The sequence below is a fragment of the Pelobates fuscus genome, chromosome 12 (assembly GCF_036172605.1).
Source record: "Pelobates fuscus isolate aPelFus1 chromosome 12, aPelFus1.pri, whole genome shotgun sequence".
In the NCBI taxonomy this organism is placed as follows: Eukaryota; Metazoa; Chordata; class Amphibia; order Anura; family Pelobatidae; genus Pelobates; species Pelobates fuscus.
The window spans coordinates 2,631,058-2,652,099 of record NC_086328.1 but is presented as its reverse complement, the minus strand read 5'-3'; the positions used below and the strand labels follow the sequence as shown (position 1 = coordinate 2,652,099).

At 44.3% G+C, this 21,042-nt stretch overlaps 1 protein-coding gene across 1 annotated transcript in view; it reads right to left on the bottom strand.

Moving 5' to 3' along the window:
- VAC14 (VAC14 component of PIKFYVE complex) overlaps positions 1-21,042 on the bottom strand; it is an 84,898-nt gene that overhangs the window by 20,178 nt on the left and 43,678 nt on the right. Inside the window, exons 11-12 of the mRNA XM_063438054.1 lie at positions 19,541-19,685; positions 11,477-11,542 (exon numbers count right to left, since the gene is read on the bottom strand). Coding sequence (XP_063294124.1) covers positions 11,477-11,542; positions 19,541-19,685 — 211 coding nt within the window. The remainder of the gene's footprint in view (positions 1-11,476; positions 11,543-19,540; positions 19,686-21,042) is intronic.

Here is a 21,042-nt window from a genome sequence, read left to right as displayed (position 1 = left end):
TGTTACACAGAGAGAGAGAGAGAGAGAACCCGATTCCCACACTGAGCAATGTTACACAGAGAGAGAGAGAGAGAGAGAGAGAGAACCCGATTCCCACACTGAGCAATGTTACACAGAGAAAGAACCCGATTCCCACACTGAGCAATGTTACACAGAGAGAGAGAGAACCCGATTCCCACACTGAGCAATGTTACACAGAGAAAGAGAACCCGATTCCCACACTGAGCAATGTTACACAGAGAGAGAGAGAACCCGATTCCCACACTGAGCAATGTTACAAAGAGAGAGAGAGAGAACCCGATTCCTACACTGAGCAATGTTACACAGATAGAGAGAGAGAGAACCCGATTCCCACACTGAGCAATGTTACACAGAGAGAGAGAGAGAACCCGATTCCCACACTGAGCAATGTTACACAGAGAGAGAGAGAACCCGATTCTCACACTGAGCAATGTTACACAGAGAGAGAGAACCCGATTCTCACACTGAGCAATGTTACACAGAGAGAGAGAACCCGATTCCTACACTGAGCAATGTTACACAGAGAGAGAGAGAACCCGATTCCCACACTGAGCAATGTTACACAGAGAGAGAGAGAGAGAACCCGATTCCCACACTGAGCAATGTTACACAGAGAGAGAGAGAGAACCCGATTCCCACACTGAGCAATGTTACACAGAGAGAGATAGAGAACCCGATTCCCACACTGAGCAATGTTACTGAGAGAGAGAACCCGATTCTCACACTGAGCAATGTTACACAGAGAGAGAGAGAGAACCCGATTCCCACACTGAGCAATGTTACACAGAGAGAGAGAGAGAACCCGATTCCCACACTGAGCAATGTTACACACAGAGAGAGAGAACCTGATTCCCACACTGAGCAATGTTACACAGAGAGAGAGAGAGAACCCGATTCCCACACTGAGCAATGTTACACAGAGAGAGAGAGAGAGAGAGAGAGAGAACCCGATTCCCACACTGAGCAATGTTACACAGAGAGAGAGAGAGAGAGAGAGAGAGAGAGAACCCGATTCCCACACTGAGCAATATTACACAGAGAGAGAACCCGATTCCCACACTGAGCAATGTTACACAGAGAGAGAGAGAACCCGATTCCCACACTGAGCAATGTTACACAGAGAGAGAGAGAGAGAGAGAGAGAACCCGATTCCCACACTGAGCAATGTTACACAGAGAGAGAGAGAGAGAGAGAGAGAACCCGATTCCCACACTGAGCAATGTTACACAGAGAGAGAGAGAGAGAGAGAACCCGATTCCCACACTGAGCAATGTTACACAGAGAGAGAGAGAGAGAGAGAGAGAACCCGATTCCCACACTGAGCAATATTACACAGAGAGAGAGAGAACCCGATTCCCACACTGAGCAATGTTACACAGAGAGAGAGAGAGAGAGAGAACCCGATTCCCACACTGAGCAATATTACACAGAGAGAGAGAGAACCCGATTCCCACACTGAGCAATGTTACACAGAGAGAGAGAGGACCTGATTCACACACTGAGCAATGTTACACAGAGAGAGAGAGAACCTGATTCCCACACTGAGCAATGTTACACAGAGAGAGAGAGAGAGAGAACCCGATTCCCACACTGAGCAATGTTACACAGAGAGAGAGAGAGAACCCGATTCCCACACTGAGCAATGTTACACAGAGAGAGAGAGAGAGAGAGAGAACCCGATTCCCACACTGAGCAATATTACACAGAGAGAGAGAGAACCCGATTCCCACACTGAGCAATGTTACACAGAGAGAGAACCCGATTCCCACACTGAGCAATGTTACACACACAGAGAGAGAGAGAGAGAGAGAGAGAGAACCCGATTCCCACACTGAGCAATATTACACAGAGAGAGAGAGAACCCGATTCCCACACTGAGCAATGTTACACAGAGAGAGAGAGGACCTGATTCCCACACTGAGCAATGTTACACAGAGAGAGAGAGAACCTGATTCCCACACTGAGCAATGTTACACAGAGAGAGAGAGAGAGAGAGAGAACCCGATTCCCACACTGAGCAATGTTACACAGAGAGAGAGAGAGAGAGAGAGAGAGAGAGAACCCGATTCCCACACTGAGCAATGTTACACACAGAGAGAGAGAACCCGATTCCCACACTGAGCAATGTTACACAGAGAGCGAGAGAACCCGATTCCCACACTGAGCAATGTTACAGAGAGAGAGAGAGAGAGAGAGAGAGAGCGACGATTCCCACACTGAGCAATGTTACACAGAGAGAGAGAGAGAGAACCCGATTCCCACACTGAGCAATGTTACACAGAGAGAGAGAGAAAACCAGATTCCCACACTGAGCAATGTTACACAGAGAGAGAGAGAACCTGATTCCCACACTGAGCAATGTTACACAGAGAGAGAGAGAGAACCAGATTCCCACACTGAGCAATGTTACACAGAGAGAGAGAGAACCTGATTCCCACACTGAGCAATGTTACACAGAGAGAGAGAACCAGATTCCCACACTGAGCAATGTTACAGAGAGAGAGAGAGAGAGAGAGAGAGAACCCGATTCCCACACTGAGCAATGTTACACAGAGAGAGAGAGGACCTGATTCCCACACTGAGCAATGTTACACAGAGAGAGAGAGAACCCGATTCCCACACTGAGCAATGTTACAGAGAGAGAGAGAGAGAGAGAGAGAGAGAACCCGATTCCCACACTGAGCAATGTTACACAGAGAGAGAGAGAGCCAGATTCCCACACTGAGCAATGTTACACAGAGAGCGAGAGAACCAGATTCCCACACTGAGCAATGTTACACAGAGAGAGAGAGAACCCGATTCCTACACTGAGCAATGTTACACAGAGAGAGAGAGAACCTGATTCCCACACTGAGCAATGTTACACAGAGAGCGAGAGAACCAGATTCCCACACTGAGCAATGTTACACAGAGAGAGAGAGAGACAGATTCCCACACTGAGCAATGTTACACAGAGAGCGAGAGAACCAGATTCCCACACTGAGCAATGTTACACAGAGAGAGAGAGAGAGAACCCGATTCCTACACTGAGCAATGTTACACAGAGAGAGAGAGAACCTGATTCCCACACTGAGCAATGTTACACAGAGAGCGAGAGAACCAGATTCCCACACTGAGCAATGTTACACAGAGAGCGAGAGAACCAGATTCCCACACTGAGCAATGTTACACAGAGAGAGAGAGAACCCGATTCCCACACTGAGCAATGGTACACAGACAGAGAGAGAACCAGATTCCCACACTGAGCAATGTTACACAGAGAGAGAGAGAGAGAGAACCCGATTCCCACACTGAGCAATTTTACACAGAGAGAGAGAGAGAACCCGATTCCCACACTGAGCAATGTTACTGAGAGAGAGAACCCGATTCTCACACTGAGCAATGTTACACAGAGAGAGAGAGAACCCGATTCCCACACTGAGCAATGTTACACAGAGAGAGAGAGAACCCGATTCCCACACTGAGCAATGTTACACACAGAGAGAGAGAACCCGATTCCCACACTGAGCAATGTTACACAGAGAGAGAGAGAACCCGATTCCCACACTGAGCAATGTTACACAGAGAGAGAGAGAACCCGATTCCCACACTGAGCAATGTTACACAGAGAGAGAGAGAGAGAGAGAACCTGATTCCCACACTGAGCAATGTTACACAGAGAGAGAGAGAACCTGATTCCCACACTGAGCAATGTTACACAGAGAGAGAGAGAACCTGATTCCCACACTGAGCAATGTTACACAGAGAGAGAGAGAGAGAGAACCCGATTCCCACACTGAGCAATGTTACACAGAGAGAGAGAGAACCTGATTCTCACACTGAGCAATGTTACACAGAGAGAGAGAGAGAGAGAACCCGATTCCCACACTGAGCAATGTTACACAGAGAGAGAGAGAGAGAGAGAGAGAACCCGATTCCCACACTGAGCAATGTTACACAGAGAAAGAACCCGATTCCCACACTGAGCAATGTTACACAGAGAGAGAGAGAACCCGATTCCCACACTGAGCAATGTTACACAGAGAAAGAGAACCCGATTCCCACACTGAGCAATGTTACACAGAGAGAGAGAGAACCCGATTCCCACACTGAGCAATGTTACAAAGAGAGAGAGAGAGAACCCGATTCCTACACTGAGCAATGTTACACAGATAGAGAGAGAGAGAACCCGATTCCCACACTGAGCAATGTTACACAGAGAGAGAGAGAGAACCCGATTCCCACACTGAGCAATGTTACACAGAGAGAGAGAGAACCCGATTCTCACACTGAGCAATGTTACACAGAGAGAGAGAACCCGATTCTCACACTGAGCAATGTTACACAGAGAGAGAGAACCCGATTCCTACACTGAGCAATGTTACACAGAGAGAGAGAGAACCCGATTCCCACACTGAGCAATGTTACACAGAGAGAGAGAGAGAGAACCCGATTCCCACACTGAGCAATGTTACACAGAGAGAGAGAGAGAACCCGATTCCCACACTGAGCAATGTTACACAGAGAGAGATAGAGAACCCGATTCCCACACTGAGCAATGTTACACAGAGAGAGAGAGAGAGAGAGAACCCGATTCCCACGCTGAGCAATGTTACTGAGAGAGAGAACCCGATTCTCACACTGAGCAATGTTACACAGAGAGAGAGAGAGAACCCGATTCCCACACTGAGCAATGTTACACAGAGAGAGAGAGAGAACCCGATTCCCACACTGAGCAATGTTACACAGAGAGAGAGAGAACCTGATTCCCACACTGAGCAATGTTACACAGAGAGAGAGAGAGAACCCGATTCCCACACTGAGCAATGTTACACAGAGAGAGAGAGAGAGAGAGAGAGAGAGAGAACCCGATTCCCACACTGAGCAATGTTACACAGAGAGAGAGAGAGAGAGAGAGAGAGAGAGAGAACCCGATTCCCACACTGAGCAATATTACACAGAGAGAGAACCCGATTCCCACACTGAGCAATGTTACACAGAGAGAGAGAGAACCCGATTCCCACACTGAGCAATGTTACACAGAGAGAGAGAGAGAGAGAGAACCCGATTCCCACACTGAGCAATGTTACACAGAGAGAGAGAGAGAGAGAGAGAGAGAGAACCCGATTCCCACACTGAGCAATGTTACACAGAGAGAGAGAGAGAGAGAGAACCCGATTCCCACACTGAGCAATGTTACACAGAGAGAGAGAGAGAGAGAGAGAGAGAGAGAGAACCCGATTCCCACACTGAGCAATATTACACAGAGAGAGAGAGAACCCGATTCCCACACTGAGCAATGTTACACAGAGAGAGAGAGAGAGAGAACCCGATTCCCACACTGAGCAATATTACACAGAGAGAGAGAGAACCCGATTCCCACACTGAGCAATGTTACACAGAGAGAGAGAGAGAACCCGATTCCCACACTGAGCAATGTTACACAGAGAGAGAGAGAGAGAGAGAGAACCCGATTCCCACACTGAGCAATATTACACAGAGAGAGAGAGAACCCGATTCCCACACTGAGCAATGTTACACAGAGAGAGAGAGAACCCGATTCCCACACTGAGCAATGTTACACACACAGAGAGAGAGAGAGAGAGAGAGAACCCGATTCCCACACTGAGCAATATTACACAGAGAGAGAGAGAACCCGATTCCCACACTGAGCAATGTTACACAGAGAGAGAGAGGACCTGATTCACACACTGAGCAATGTTACACAGAGAGAGAGAGAACCTGATTCCCACACTGAGCAATGTTACACAGAGAGAGAGAGAGAGAGAGAGAGAGAACCCGATTCCCACACTGAGCAATGTTACACAGAGAGAGAGAGAGAGAGAGAGAGAGAGAGAGAACCCGATTCCCACACTGAGCAATGTTACACACAGAGAGAGAGAACCCGATTCCCACACTGAGCAATGTTACACAGAGAGCGAGAGAACCCGATTCCCACACTGAGCAATGTTACAGAGAGAGAGAGAGAGAGAGAGAGAGCGACGATTCCCACACTGAGCAATGTTACACAGAGAGAGAGAGAGAGAACCCGATTCCCACACTGAGCAATGTTACACAGAGAGAGAGAGAAAACCAGATTCCCACACTGAGCAATGTTACACAGAGAGAGAGAGAACCTGATTCCCACACTGAGCAATGTTACACAGAGAGAGAGAGAGAACCAGATTCCCACACTGAGCAATGTTACACAGAGAGAGAGAGAACCTGATTCCCACACTGAGCAATGTTACACAGAGAGAGAGAACCAGATTCCCACACTGAGCAATGTTACAGAGAGAGAGAGAGAGAGAGAGAGAGAACCCGATTCCCACACTGAGCAATGTTACACAGAGAGAGAGAGGACCTGATTCCCACACTGAGCAATGTTACACAGAGAGAGAGAGAACCCGATTCCCACACTGAGCAATGTTACACAGAGAGAGAGAGAGAGAGAGAGAGAGAACCCGATTCCCACACTGAGCAATGTTACACAGAGAGAGAGAGAGCCAGATTCCCACACTGAGCAATGTTACACAGAGAGCGAGAGAACCAGATTCCCACACTGAGCAATGTTACACAGAGAGAGAGAGAACCCGATTCCTACACTGAGCAATGTTACACAGAGAGAGAGAGAACCTGATTCCCACACTGAGCAATGTTACACAGAGAGCGAGAGAACCAGATTCCCACACTGAGCAATGTTACACAGAGAGAGAGAGAGACAGATTCCCACACTGAGCAATGTTACACAGAGAGCGAGAGAACCAGATTCCCACACTGAGCAATGTTACACAGAGAGAGAGAGAGAACCCGATTCCTACACTGAGCAATGTTACACAGAGAGAGAGAGAACCTGATTCCCACACTGAGCAATGTTACACAGAGAGCGAGAGAACCAGATTCCCACACTGAGCAATGTTACACAGAGAGCGAGAGAACCAGATTCCCACACTGAGCAATGTTACACAGAGAGAGAGAGAACCCGATTCCTACACTGAGCAATGTTACACAAAGAGAGAGAACCCGATTCCCACACTGAGCAATGTTACACAGAGAGAGAGAACCCGATTCCCACACTGAGCAATGTTACACAGAGAGAGAGAACCTGATTCCCACACTGAGCAATGTTACAGAGAGAGAGAGAGAGAGAGAGAGAGAGAACCCGATTCCCACACTGAGCAATGTTACACAGAGAGAGAGAGAGAGAGAGAGAACCCGATTCCCACACTGAGCAATGTTACACAGAGAGAGAGAGAGAGAGAGAGAGAACCCGATTCCCACACTGAGCAATGTTACACAGAGAAAGAACCCGATTCCCACACTGAGCAATGTTACACAGAGAGAGAGAGAACCCGATTCCCACACTGAGCAATGTTACACAGAGAAAGAGAACCCGATTCCCACACTGAGCAATGTTACACAGAGAGAGAGAGAACCCGATTCCCACACTGAGCAATGTTACAAAGAGAGAGAGAGAGAACCCGATTCCTACACTGAGCAATGTTACACAGATAGAGAGAGAGAGAACCCGATTCCCACACTGAGCAATGTTACACAGAGAGAGAGAGAGAACCCGATTCCCACACTGAGCAATGTTACACAGAGAGAGAGAGAACCCGATTCTCACACTGAGCAATGTTACACAGAGAGAGAGAACCCGATTCTCACACTGAGCAATGTTACACAGAGAGAGAGAACCCGATTCCTACACTGAGCAATGTTACACAGAGAGAGAGAGAACCCGATTCCCACACTGAGCAATGTTACACAGAGAGAGAGAGAGAGAACCCGATTCCCACACTGAGCAATGTTACACAGAGAGAGAGAGAGAACCCGATTCCCACACTGAGCAATGTTACACAGAGAGAGATAGAGAACCCGATTCCCACACTGAGCAATGTTACACAGAGAGAGAGAGAGAGAGAGAACCCGATTCCCACGCTGAGCAATGTTACTGAGAGAGAGAACCCGATTCTCACACTGAGCAATGTTACACAGAGAGAGAGAGAGAACCCGATTCCCACACTGAGCAATGTTACACGGAGAGAGAGAGAGAACCCGATTCCCACACTGAGCAATGTTACACAGAGAGAGAGAGAACCTGATTCCCACACTGAGCAATGTTACACAGAGAGAGAGAGAGAGAACCCGATTCCCACACTGAGCAATGTTACACAGAGAGAGAGAGAGAGAGAGAGAGAGAGAACCCGATTCCCACACTGAGCAATGTTACACAGAGAGAGAGAGAGAGAGAGAGAGAGAGAGAGAGAGAACCCGATTCCCACACTGAGCAATATTACACAGAGAGAGAACCCGATTCCCACACTGAGCAATGTTACACAGAGAGAGAGAGAACCCGATTCCCACACTGAGCAATGTTACACAGAGAGAGAGAGAGAGAGAGAACCCGATTCCCACACTGAGCAATGTTACACAGAGAGAGAGAGAGAGAGAGAGAGAGAGAACCCGATTCCCACACTGAGCAATGTTACACAGAGAGAGAGAGAGAGAGAGAACCCGATTCCCACACTGAGCAATGTTACACAGAGAGAGAGAGAGAGAGAGAGAGAGAGAGAACCCGATTCCCACACTGAGCAATATTACACAGAGAGAGAGAGAACCCGATTCCCACACTGAGCAATGTTACACAGAGAGAGAGAGAGAGAGAACCCGATTCCCACACTGAGCAATATTACACAGAGAGAGAGAGAACCCGATTCCCACACTGAGCAATGTTACACAGAGAGAGAGAGAGAACCCGATTCCCACACTGAGCAATGTTACACAGAGAGAGAGAGAGAGAGAGAGAACCCGATTCCCACACTGAGCAATATTACACAGAGAGAGAGAGAACCCGATTCCCACACTGAGCAATGTTACACAGAGAGAGAGAGAACCCGATTCCCACACTGAGCAATGTTACACACACAGAGAGAGAGAGAGAGAGAGAGAACCCGATTCCCACACTGAGCAATATTACACAGAGAGAGAGAGAACCCGATTCCCACACTGAGCAATGTTACACAGAGAGAGAGAGGACCTGATTCACACACTGAGCAATGTTACACAGAGAGAGAGAGAACCTGATTCCCACACTGAGCAATGTTACACAGAGAGAGAGAGAGAGAGAGAGAGAGAACCCGATTCCCACACTGAGCAATGTTACACAGAGAGAGAGAGAGAGAGAGAGAGAGAGAGAGAACCCGATTCCCACACTGAGCAATGTTACACACAGAGAGAGAGAACCCGATTCCCACACTGAGCAATGTTACACAGAGAGCGAGAGAACCCGATTCCCACACTGAGCAATGTTACAGAGAGAGAGAGAGAGAGAGAGAGAGCGACGATTCCCACACTGAGCAATGTTACACAGAGAGAGAGAGAGAGAACCCGATTCCCACACTGAGCAATGTTACACAGAGAGAGAGAGAAAACCAGATTCCCACACTGAGCAATGTTACACAGAGAGAGAGAGAACCTGATTCCCACACTGAGCAATGTTACACAGAGAGAGAGAGAGAACCAGATTCCCACACTGAGCAATGTTACACAGAGAGAGAGAGAACCTGATTCCCACACTGAGCAATGTTACACAGAGAGAGAGAACCAGATTCCCACACTGAGCAATGTTACAGAGAGAGAGAGAGAGAGAGAGAGAGAACCCGATTCCCACACTGAGCAATGTTACACAGAGAGAGAGAGGACCTGATTCCCACACTGAGCAATGTTACACAGAGAGAGAGAGAACCCGATTCCCACACTGAGCAATGTTACACAGAGAGAGAGAGAGAGAGAGAGAGAGAACCCGATTCCCACACTGAGCAATGTTACACAGAGAGAGAGAGAGCCAGATTCCCACACTGAGCAATGTTACACAGAGAGCGAGAGAACCAGATTCCCACACTGAGCAATGTTACACAGAGAGAGAGAGAACCCGATTCCTACACTGAGCAATGTTACACAGAGAGAGAGAGAACCTGATTCCCACACTGAGCAATGTTACACAGAGAGCGAGAGAACCAGATTCCCACACTGAGCAATGTTACACAGAGAGAGAGAGAGACAGATTCCCACACTGAGCAATGTTACACAGAGAGCGAGAGAACCAGATTCCCACACTGAGCAATGTTACACAGAGAGAGAGAGAGAGAACCCGATTCCTACACTGAGCAATGTTACACAGAGAGAGAGAGAACCTGATTCCCACACTGAGCAATGTTACACAGAGAGAGAGAGAGAGAACCCGATTCCTACACTGAGCAATGTTACACAGAGAGAGAGAGAACCTGATTCCCACACTGAGCAATGTTACACAGAGAGCGAGAGAACCAGATTCCCACACTGAGCAATGTTACACAGAGAGAGAGAGAACCCGATTCCTACACTGAGCAATGTTACACAAAGAGAGAGAACCCGATTCCCACACTGAGCAATGTTACACAGAGAGAGAGAACCCGATTCCCACACTGAGCAATGTTACACAGAGAGAGAGAACCTGATTCCCACACTGAGCAATGTTACACAGAGAGAGAGAGAGAGAGAGAGGACTCGATTCCCACACTGAGCTGTTACAGCCGATTCCCGCTCGAGGGTGGGGGCCGGACAATAGGTCCTCCCCCCCATTATTTTACTTTAGGGCCCCCACCCGCCGCTCAGGGGTGGGGGCAATAGGTCCCCCATTTAGATTAAATGCCCCCACTCGCACGTCACGAGTGGGGGCTCCGGAGGGGGGCCCCTTTAAAAAAAAAAAAAAAAAAAAAAAATGTTAACAGTGAGCAGCCACAGGATGCTCACTGTTTAATAGACATGCCCCTACTAGCTTATATAGAGGCTGGGTCACATGCTGCACTGGCCAATCACAGCTATGCCATTAGTAGGCATGGCTGTGATGGCTTCTAAGGGCACACGAGTCAAACGCTTGTTGATTGGCTGCCCTGCAGCTTTTCAAAACGCACCATTAAATCGCCGAACAACGAACTCTAACTGTTACTGAAATGTCCGAGCTCGGGGTCAAAAAATCGTAATGTTCGGTACGAAGCCGAACTTTACAGTTCGCTCAACTCTAATTTTAAACTCTCCGTAAACAGCAAAAGGCCTAAATGCAAAGTTAGTGACAAACAAGAGCAGAAACCCCTCTTTCATTCAAGCAGTTCCCCTGCCCTCCCTGCAATGTGCCGTAGTAGATGTTGCAATATTCCGGTCATGCACATCTTGAATTTGTCAGAAGAAAATAAAAATGTCACTCATTTCTGAAGCGAATATAAAAATGAAGCTAGTGATGTTAGACCCCTGGCTCAAAGTGAACCTAATTAAAGTAACACTCCAAGGATAAGCTGTTATGGCGTTTGTGCCATCCAATTTTATATAAAAAACTAAAACACTCCAATATGACAACCAAGTAGGTCAAGAATAGTACTCCACTCAAGAGAAGACCGTTAATTATTTGTTTGTGTTTTTGTAAGAATGGAAAGCTTACCTCATCAGACTCATCGGAAAGGGTCTTCAGCAATATGGGGAACAGGCTGTCGGTGTGACGGAACATCTGAAACAGGAAACATGATCAGTGAGCATAGATTCCCATGGTGTCAGGCCTCCCTTCCAAAGAATAAGAAAGAGCCCGTTTATCCACTCACCATGTTCCCTGTGAGTAACTACAGAAAAACATGAAATCCGCAGACATTAACAAGAAACATCCTGAGCATCCGATAATACATTCAGCAAGCAGCAAGAGAGAGAGGGAATCACCTGTAATGTTTGTTAACCTTTTGTTGCGTATCATGCTCGGATACTAAAGTATTAGTGGCATCTATGGTCACTATAGTTCAGGCACAGACAGGGCACACTATGCACATAAGGAGAAAAACATTGTTTCGATTTTCCCTCTCTGACAAACTACTGTGTTTGCTTGTCTATAAGATGACCCCCCCACCCAAATTTTGGATCTTGTTTAAAAAAAAAAAATTAAAATAAAATAAATGAAAAGGGCCTGAATAGAAGACTACCCCTAAAAAAAAAAAAATCACACACACACATGCACACAGATACAAAGACACAGTCACACATAATGACAATCATGCAGATTACAGACACATACATACATACACATGCACATAGCAAGACACACACCTACACACAGATACAAAGTCATATTTCACAATTGTTGGTCACAAAACTGCACTCGACTTATACATGAGATCGACTTATACACGAGTATATACGGTAGGTCTGATTATAAGACTAGGTCTGATTAGAAGCCTAGGTCTGATTATAAGACTAGGCCTGATTATAAGACTAGGCCTGATTATAAGACTAGGACTGATTATAAGACTAGGTCTGATTATAAGACTAGGTCTGATTAGAAGCCTAGGCCTGATTATAAGACTAGGCCTGATTATAAGACTAGGTCTGATTATAAGACTAGGTCTGATTATAAGACTAGGCCTGATTATAAGACTAGGCCTGATTATAAGACTAGGCCTGATTATAAGACTAGGACTGATTATAAGACTAGGTCTGATTATAAGACTAGGTCTGATTAGAAGCCTAGGCCTGATTATAAGACTAGGCCTGATTATAAGACTAGGTCTGATTATAAGACTAGGTCTGATTATAAGACTAGGCCTGATTATAAGACTAGGCCTGATTATAAGACTAGGTCTGATTATAAGACTAGGTCTGATTAGAAGCCTAGGTCTGATTAGAAGCCTAGGTCTGATTAGAAGCCTAGGCCTGATTATAAGACTAGGTCTGATTATAAGACTAGGTCTGATTATAAGACTAGGTCTGATTATAAGACTAGGTCTGATTAGAAGCCTAGGCCTGATTATAAGACTAGGTCTGATTAGAAGCCTAGGCCTGATTATAAGACTAGGTCTGATTAGAAGACTAGGTCTGATTAGAAGCCTAGGCCTGATTATAAGACTAGGCCTGATTATAAGACTAGGCCTGATTATAAGACTAGGCCTGATTATAAGACTAGGTCTGATTATAAGACTAGGCCTGATTATAAGACTAGGTCTGATTATAAGACTAGGTCTGATTATAAGACTAGGTCTGATTAGAAGACTAGGTCTGATTAGAAGCCTAGGCCTGATTATAAGACTAGGTCTGATTATAAGACTAGGCCTGATTATAAGACTAGGTCTGATTATAAGACTAGGCCTGATTATAAGACTAGGCCTGATTATAAGACTAGGCCTGATTATAAGACTAGGTCTGATTATAAGACTAGGCCTGATTATAAGACTAGGTCTGATTATAAGACTAGGTCTGATTATAAGACTAGGTCTGATTATAAGACTAGGCCTGATTATAAGACTAGGTCTGATTATAAGACTAGGTCTGATTATAAGACTAGGTCTGATTATAAGACTAGGTCTGATTATAAGACTAGGTCTGATTATAAGACTAGGCCTGATTATAAGACTAGGCCTGATTATAAGACTAGGTCTGATTATAAGACTAGGTCTGATTATAAGACTAGGTCTGATTATAAGACTAGGCCTGATTATAAGACTAGGCCTGATTATAAGACTAGGCCTGATTATAAGACTAGGTCTGATTATAAGACTAGGTCTGATTATAAGACTAGGCCTGATTATAAGACTAGGCCTGATTATAAGCCTAGGTCTGATTATAAGACTAGGTCTGATTATAAGACTAGGCCTGATTATAAGACTAGGCCTGATTATAAGACTAGGTCTGATTATAAGACTAGGTCTGATTATAAAACTAGGTCTGATTATAAGACTAGGCCTGATTATAAGACTAGGTCTGATTATAAGACTAGGCCTGATTATAAGACTAGGTCTGATTATAAGACTAGGTCTGATTATAAGACTAGGTCTGATTATAAGACTAGGTCTGATTATAAGACTAGGTCTGATTATAAGACTAGGTCTGATTATAAGACTAGGTCTGATTATAAGACTAGGCCTGATTATAAGACTAGGTCTGATTATAAGACTAGGTCTGATTATAATACTAGGTCTGATTATAAGACTAGGCCTGATTATAAGACTAGGCCTGATTATAAGCCTAGGTCTGATTATAAGACTAGGTCTGATTATAAGACTAGGTCTGATTATAAGACTAGGCCTGATTATAAGACTAGGTCTGATTATAAGACTAGGTCTGATTATAAGACTAGGTCTGATTATAAGACTAGGTCTGATTATAAGACTAGGCCTGATTATAAGACTAGGTCTGATTATAAGACTAGGCCTGATTATAAGACTAGGTCTGATTATAAGACTAGGTCTGATTATAAGACTAGGTCTGATTATAAAACTAGGTCTGATTATAAGACTAGGTCTGATTATAAGACTAGGTCTGATTATAAGACTAGGTCTGATTATAAGACTAGGTCTGATTATAAGACTAGGTCTGATTATAAGACTAGGTCTGATTATAAAACTAGGTCTGATTATAAGACTAGGTCTGATTATAAGACTAGGCCTGATTATAAGACTAGGCCTGATTATAAGACTAGGTCTGATTATAAGACTAGGTCTGATTATAAGACTAGGTCTGATTATAAGACTAGGTCTGATTAGAAGCCTAGGCCTGATTATAAGACTAGGTCTGATTAGAAGACTAGGTCTGATTATAAGACTAGGTCTGATTATAAGACTAGGTCTGATTATAAGACTAGGTCTGATTATAAGACTAGGCCTGATTATAAGCCTAGGTCTGATTATAAGACTAGGTCTGATTATAAGACTAGGTCTGATTATAAGACTAGGTCTGATTATAAAACTAGGTCTGATTATAAGACTAGGTCTGATTATAAAACTAGGTCTGATTATAAGACTAGGCCTGATTATAAGACTAGGTCTGATTATAAGACTAGGTCTGATTATAAGACTAGGCCTGATTATAAAACTAGGCCTGATTATAAGACTAGGCCTGATTATAAAACTAGGTCTGATTATAAGACTAGGCCTGATTATAAGACTAGGTCTGATTATAAGACTAGGCCTGATTATAAGACTAGGTCTGATTATAAGACTAGGCCTGATTATAAGACTAGGTCTGATTATAAGACTAGGCCTGATTATAAGACTAGGTCTGATTATAAGACTAGGCCTGATTATAAGACTAGGCCTGATTATAAGACTAGGTCTGATTATAAGACTAGGCCTGATTATAAGACTAGGCCTGATTATAAGACTAGGTCTGATTATAAGACTAGGCCTGATTATAAGACTAGGTCTGATTAGAAGCCTAGGCCTGATTAGAAGACTAGGCCTGATTATAAGACTAGGCCTGATTATAAGACTAGGTAATTTTCAGGATTTGTTTCCCTGTTATAATCAAGCAAATATGGTTTGCTCAGTGGCAGAAAGTGGCAACATTTAGAACCGTGACCAACAGGTAGCAGAAATACCAAGTAACTATAATAAAGCATATGGGGGTTAAGTAAATATAAAAATCCTAATATGGGGATAAATAAATATAATAAAAATTCTGTTAACTGACAATTGCCATTTAAAGCAGGTTTGTCACCAATAACTTCTATAGATCGCTCCCTGTGTCTAAATCTCTGTGTTTCTGAATGCTTTAGCTGCTATCTACAGGGGCTACTCTTCCCTAAAGCAGTCAGCTTGACAACATTTGACCATTAAAGGGACAATATAGTCAACAGACCAGCTACAGGTTAATGCAGTGGTTCCCAAACCTTTTAGGTTCAAGACGCCCTTAATATTTCTTAATTTTTCCAAATATGTATATCTGTACAGTGCTGCGGCATTTACTGGCGGTATAGTGTAATGTAAAGTGGTGGTGTTTAACCCCTTAAGGGGTTAAGGACTGAACCAAATGTACACGTTGTGATCAAAACAAAACGGAAACAAAATCAGGAATTTGACTATATGTCTGTTCAGGCGTAATTCACCTCTTTCATATTAAGTGCACCCACACATCTTATATATAATTTTATTCAGGGGAAACAGGGCTTTCATTTACATAAAATATTTAGGTATGAAACATAATTTAATATGAATACAATATAAAAAAAATGGGAGAAAATAAGAATTAAATTTTTTTTTTGTTCTACGTGACATTTTAACTGTGAATGTCATAATACTGTTTGCTTTTACTGCAATAAAATACACATATTTGTATTCAGCGATGTCGCACGTGTAAAACAGTACCCCCTATGTACAGGTTTTATGGGGTTTTGGGAAGTTAAAGGGTCAAATATAGCACGTTACATTTTTCAGTTTTTTTCACATTGAAATTCGCCAGTTTGGTTACGTTGCCTTTGAGACCGTATGGTAGCCCATGAATGAGAATTACCCCTGTGATGGCATATCATTTGCAATAGAAGACAACCCAAGGTATTGCAAATGGGGTATTTCCAGTCATTTTCAGTAGCCACTTGGTCACAAACACTGGCCAAAGTTAGTGTTAATATTTGTTTGTGTGTGAAAAATGCAAAAAACTAATTTAAATGCCAATTTTGGCCAGTGTTTGTGACCAAGTGGCTACTAAAAAAAGACCAGACATACCCCATTTGCAATACCTTGGGTTGTCTACTATCGCAAATGGTATGCCATCATGGGGGTAATTTTAATTCATGGGCTACTATACAGTCTCAAAGGCAACGTAACCAATCTGGCGAATTTCAACGTGAAAAAACTGAAACGCAAGCCTTATATTTGACTCTGTAACTTTTGAAAACACCATAAAACCTGTACATGAGGGGTACTCGGGAGGCTTCGATGAACACAAACATTAGTGTTTCAAAACAGTAAAACGTAGCATAACAATATCGTTAGTGTAAGTGCTGTTTGTGTGTAAATAATGCAAAAAGGTTCACTTTCACTGACGATATAATTGTTGTAATACATTTTACTGTTTTGAAACACTAATATTTGTGTTCAGCGAAGTCTCCCGAGTAAAACAGTACCCCCCCATGTACAGGTTTTATGGTGTCTTGGAAAGTTACAGGGTTAAATATAGTGCTGGCAAATTAAATTCCCAGGACTTTCGGCCTGGGTTGTCAGGCAGGTCCCGCTAATTGTAATTAATAAAACGACCCAATTATGTAAAATTATTACATAAATATATATGTAAAATTATTATTATAATTATTAATATATTATATATATATTAATTTTAAAATACAGTTAGAACGAAGTAACACATATGTTTAATTTATTTTGTATTTATTTTAACGTATTTACATATTCATTTTAATATATATATATATATATATATATATATAAAACGATAATTATATATTAAATCAATATCATTCTATGTGTGTGTGTATATATATATATATCTCATGTCATTCCAGGCACTCCCCCTGCTGGCATTGCTGTGGACGGCTATGCTGTCCATGTGATCGTGAGGTCCTTGCAAGGACCTCGCGATCACATGGCCCATGGGGGCCGGAATGGAAACAGGGGGACTCCCTGGGATGCCAGGTGAGTCCCCCCACTGCAATTGCCGGTATGGGATCGCCGGCGACCGGGTAAGTACATGGCTTGGGCGTTCTATGCCGCCCGCCGGCGTTTAGAGCCGGGTCCCCAAGGACAGCATAGAACTCCCGCCGTCCTTAAGGGGTTAAAGAGATGCTTGTATATAGGTTTAGTGTTTTAATACAGGGGTGTGTTTGAATGTTATGTTTACTTTTAAATGCAGATGTACATTTGTGTGAAGGGGTGTGTTTGTATGTAATATTTGTGTTAGATTGCATGCGTGTGTTTGTATGTTGTGCTGGTGTATGACTGCTTGGAAGTATGCACATACACTACCACATACTTACACAGATATACATACACACAAATTTATAAAGACACCGACATGTACACACACACACGCACACAGATGCATATCCTGACACACACACTCATACATACATAACACACACACACATATACACAGACACTCATACATATACACACAAAAGTTATATTTTTTTATATCTCCAGCCACCCTCCTGTTACCTTGCTGCTGCTGCTGGGAGTGAGGGATCTGGAGCTCTTCATGCTCCTCTCCCCTCATGATGCGGCTGCCTCCTTTCCCTTCCACGCTGTCTCCCTGCGTGACACTGGGAGGAAGTGACAGGCCAATGTTACAGGGGCCCGGTCGCGGTCTTAAAGGACCGCAGCACCCGACCGGGCCCCTGTCTAGCAGGAATGTTTCCCCGGTGCTAAAATCATAGCACCGGGGAAATATTCTGCGGCACACAGTTTGGGAACCTCTGGGTTAATGTATAGTATACCGCTTAATGTAGTGGTTCTGGTGTCTATATTCTGTCCCTGCAGGTTTTTTTTTATGTAAATACTGTCTTTTCAGAGAAAAAACTAAAATCAATGTGTTTACATTGCTGCATGTTAACATCTCTAGGGGCAGTCACTCGGACGGCCACTAGAGGGGCTTCCTAGGTCAGTGCTGCACAGTTCTGACGTTCAGTGACACCACGCTCTGCATGAAGACGCTGGACACTCCCAATAAAGATGCATTGATTCAATGAATCTCTGTGAGGAGATGCCGATTGGTGCAGCACAACATTTTGCCACATAATACCCTTCCGGATTGGCTGAGATCATTAAGTCTGATGATCTTAGCCATGGAGAAAATGTAAGTAAGCTACATTTTAACTCCTTACTAAGGTGGCGGGCCCATCACTATAGTGTTCTTTTAAGCCAGGTTCTTTTTCTGAGGCTTTTCTACCCACAATCTATCAGCACAACTATTCCCACAGAATGACAAACAGCAGATATCATTGTTAGAGGAAAACAAAATATACAGGTAGTGGGAAATAGTATGATAGGGGCTCAAATCGGCCAGTTAATATTTAGCCCATGCCCGTAGAAATTTACCTATAGTGAGTATGGCTTGCAGTGGTGAGTAACATTTAAAGGGAAATTGTCATAGCTTATCTGACGCTCCCCTCCCCCACTACGATCACATTAGCGAGGGCCATCCCCACTGCTCTGTGGCTCTCCAGTCTGCCCACTTTCCTCCTCTGATGATCACAGATTTGCCAAGCAGGGCAAACCTCCACGATGATGCAGACATGCTGGCTTTGTTGCCGGTGTCTGAACCGAGAGCAGAGGGATGTCCTGTGAAAGGTCTCATAGGCTCTCAATTCCTTGGCATTGAGCATTTGCCATGGAATGGAATCACATGGGAGAAAAAACTATTTTTCAATAGGTATTTCTTCCAATATACACATTTGCTAGCTAAACTGCTGGCACAATGTACAGATGAAATTTGATGCTCTTTAACAACAGCAAAAGTACTGTTGGGCATGACAGATTTCCTTCAAGGCATGGCTAGTAACAAAGAACTACACATTTTAAGCCCCGGTATCGTCATAAGATACAATGGGCATAACGAATAATAACCAAATTAAGAAACGTTTATTCCAATTCACTCAGCTATCAAGTCTTTATTTAATGAATTAGCTTACAGCTACTATGTTATACTGCTATAACAACTACACTGTATGCTCCGCCAGTAAACCACGTATCCCTGAGCTGTTGCCATTAGCCCCCCTTGACATTTTCCAGAATGCAGTCACCTTGCGTGGGGTCTTGATGTATAGATGATAAAACCATTTCAGCACGCTGATCCTGCTCATCATGCCAGTGGTAGATTCATGGAGATGCCGATCTAGTACGTGAACAATACCATCCAAATTCAGGCTGACCACCCCTGTCTGGGCACTGCAAGACAAGAAACAGAAGGACACACACTAAGTAAAAGAGGAGAGGCCACGGATACACCATCTATACGCAGGACACACACTGTGTAAAAGAGACAGGGCCACGGATACACAATCTATACGCAGGACACACACTGAGTAAAAGAGACAGGGCCCCGGATACACCATCTATACACAGGACACACACTGAGTAAAAGAGACAGGGCCACGGATACACCATCTATACGCAGGACACACACTGAGTAAAAGAGGAGAGGCCACGGATACACCATCTATACACAGGACACACACTGAGTAAAAGAGACAGGGCCATGGATACACCATCTATACGCAGGACACACACTGTGTAAAAGAGACAGGGCCCCGGATACACCATCTATACACAGGACACACACTGAGTAAAAGAGACAGGGCCACGGATACACCATCTATACGCAGAACACACACTGAGTAAAAGAGGAGAGGCCACGGATACACCATCTATACACAGGACACACACTGAGTAAAAGAGACAGGGCCACGGATACACAATCTATACGCAGGACACACACTGAGTAAAAGAGACAGGGCCCCGGATACACCATCTATACGCAGGACACACACTGAGTAAAAGAGACAGGGCCACGGATACACCATCTATACGCAGGACACACACTGTGTAAAAGAGACAGGGCCACGGATACACCATCTATACGCAGGAAACACACTGTGTAAAAGAGACAGGGCCACGGATACACCATCTATACGCAGGACACACACTGTGTAAAAGAGACAGGGCCACGGATACACCATCTATACGCAGGGCACACACTGTGTAAAAGAGGAAAGGCCACGGATACACCATCTATACGCAGGACACACACAGAGTAAAAGAGGAGAGGCCACGGATACACCATCTATACGCAGGAGACACACTGTGTAAAAGAGACAGGGCCCCGGATACACCATCTATACGCAGGACACACACACTGAGTAAAAGAGACAGGGCCACGGATACACCATCTATACGCAGAACACACACTGAGTAAAAGAGGAGAGGCCACGGATACACCATCTATACACAGGACACACACTGAGTAAAAGAGACAGGGCCACGGATACACCATCTATACGCAGGACACACACTGTGTAAAAGAGACAGGGCCACGGATACACCATCTATACGCAGGACACACACTGTGTAAAAGAGACAGGGCCACGGATACACCATCTATACGCAGGACACACACTGAGTAAAAGAGACAGGGCCCCGGATACACCATCTATACGCAGGACACACAGTGAGTAAAAGAGACAGGGCCACGGATACACAATCTATACGCAGGACACACACTGTGTAAAAGAGACAGGGCCACGGA